The 1,603-nt window shown below is 61.9% G+C and overlaps 1 protein-coding gene across 1 annotated transcript in view; it reads right to left on the bottom strand.

Annotated features, from left to right (window-relative positions):
- Positions 1-455: 455 nt before the first annotated feature.
- LOC104467338 (histone-lysine N-methyltransferase EZH1) overlaps positions 456-1,603 on the bottom strand; it is a gene marked incomplete at its 5' end in the record, with an annotated part of 2,631 nt that continues 1,483 nt past the window's right edge. Inside the window, 4 exons of the mRNA XM_010081079.1 lie at positions 456-516; positions 633-717; positions 1,052-1,132; positions 1,290-1,371. Of these exons, the coding sequence (XP_010079381.1) occupies positions 456-516; positions 633-717; positions 1,052-1,132; positions 1,290-1,371 (309 nt within the window). The remainder of the gene's footprint in view (positions 517-632; positions 718-1,051; positions 1,133-1,289; positions 1,372-1,603) is intronic.

The raw sequence follows: 1,603 nt of genomic DNA on the forward strand, positions 1-1,603 counted from the left end.
AGCGGGGGCAGAGGGAAGCAGCCTTGTGACAGCAGCCTGGGGCCAGGGACCACAGCAGCCGCCTCTCTATGGCTTCCAACCCTGTCACTGTCCTCACCAACAGGACAAAACAGGCAGCAAGACCAGGTGACGGGGCTGGAGGCTGTGCCCCTGCTCCTGGTGCTCTTGCTCTTCCAGCAGTCGCCAGGAAGTGGAAAGAGACTGAACTGGTGGGTATCCCTCCTCCTGCACCCCAGCTTTTCTTCCAGCCCCAGCTGCCTCCCTCGGTCCATGGCTCCAGCGCCCGTCCCAGCCCCGGCAGTGCTCCTGCACGAGTCTCTCTGGGTGTCGGGATGGAAAGTAGCGCTTGTGACACACACAGCGACGGGAAGAGCAGCAGTTGTGCCAGCAGGAAGCAAACAGGGCATCGCTTACAAGGCGCAGCAGCGAGGAGTGCTGGGGACCCTGCACAGAGCCTAGATGATGTCCGTCTCCCTCTCTATGCCGACATACTTCAGGGCGTCTGCCTGGCTGTACCTACAAACAGGAGAGTCACGGCGGCTGTAATGACCGCCCGTGCTCCCCCCAAACGTGTGCACAGAGACCAGGGTCAGCCCCGCACCCCTGTCCCCGGCCGGCCACTTCCCGGGTACCTGTAGTCAAAGAAGAGCTCCTCTCCCGCCTGGATCGCCCTCTTGGCAAAGATCCCGATCCGGTGGTCTCCGTTCACCATCACAACTGCAACCAGAGACATGATGTCAGAGCCGTGCAGCCTCAGCCCCGGCCAGGGGGTCTCGCAGCACTTTCGTCCCTGCTGGCCGCTGCCGGCCCCGGGGACCCCAGCTCCTGCCGAGCGGGAACAGGGCTCCCAGGAGCTCCCCTGCAGCCACCCCTCCTTGCGAGGCCAGCGAGGAACGCGATCTGCTGCAGAGGGGAGACTTTGTCCAGGGCTTTGGAGCTCCCACAGGTTTGGGGGGACTCAGGAGCCCAGAGAATCCGCCGCAACCCCAGAGCTGAGCCGGACCCCCGAGAGCCATCCCCGCCCAGGTGTGACGGGGCAGGCGCATCTCACCTTTGGCATAGCAGTTGGGGTTCACCGAGTGATTGGCAAAGCGGATTTTATTTCCTTTGCGGGTGGCATCAACAACAAAATCTATGAAAAAAAAAAATTAAAAAAAAGAGAAGAAAACTGTAGTGTAGAGCCAGGTCTGCTGCTCTGGCGACAGACAGACTGAACCCGCCAGCCACCCGCCCCAAAAAAAAGCCGGGACGCCCCAGTCTCCTCCACACCGGCAGCCCCGGGGAGTTACCGTTGTTGAGGTTGAAGAGGAAGCTGGACATGTACTTGTCGTAGACCTTCCCTCGCCGGTCGGCCTCATCCTGGGAAATAAGCTGGAGAAGGAGATGCCCTGAGAGAGGCTCAACCCCGAGGGCATGGCGAGGATCCTGCGAGGAGCAGCGCTCGCCCCCCTCCTGCAAACACCCTCCTGCCCCCCACCCCAAGGCCAGGGCTCCCCGGGAGCAGCACACGCACCACACGCTCCTCCATGGCGGAGGGCACTGAGGTGCTGAGCTGGGTCCCAAAGTAGTTCAAGATCCAACCTCTAAACCCGGGCAGAGGGAG

The sequence above is a fragment of the Pterocles gutturalis genome, unplaced genomic scaffold (assembly GCF_000699245.1).
Source record: "Pterocles gutturalis isolate BGI_N339 unplaced genomic scaffold, ASM69924v1 scaffold7159, whole genome shotgun sequence".
NCBI lineage: Eukaryota > Metazoa > Chordata > Aves > Pterocliformes > Pteroclidae > Pterocles > Pterocles gutturalis.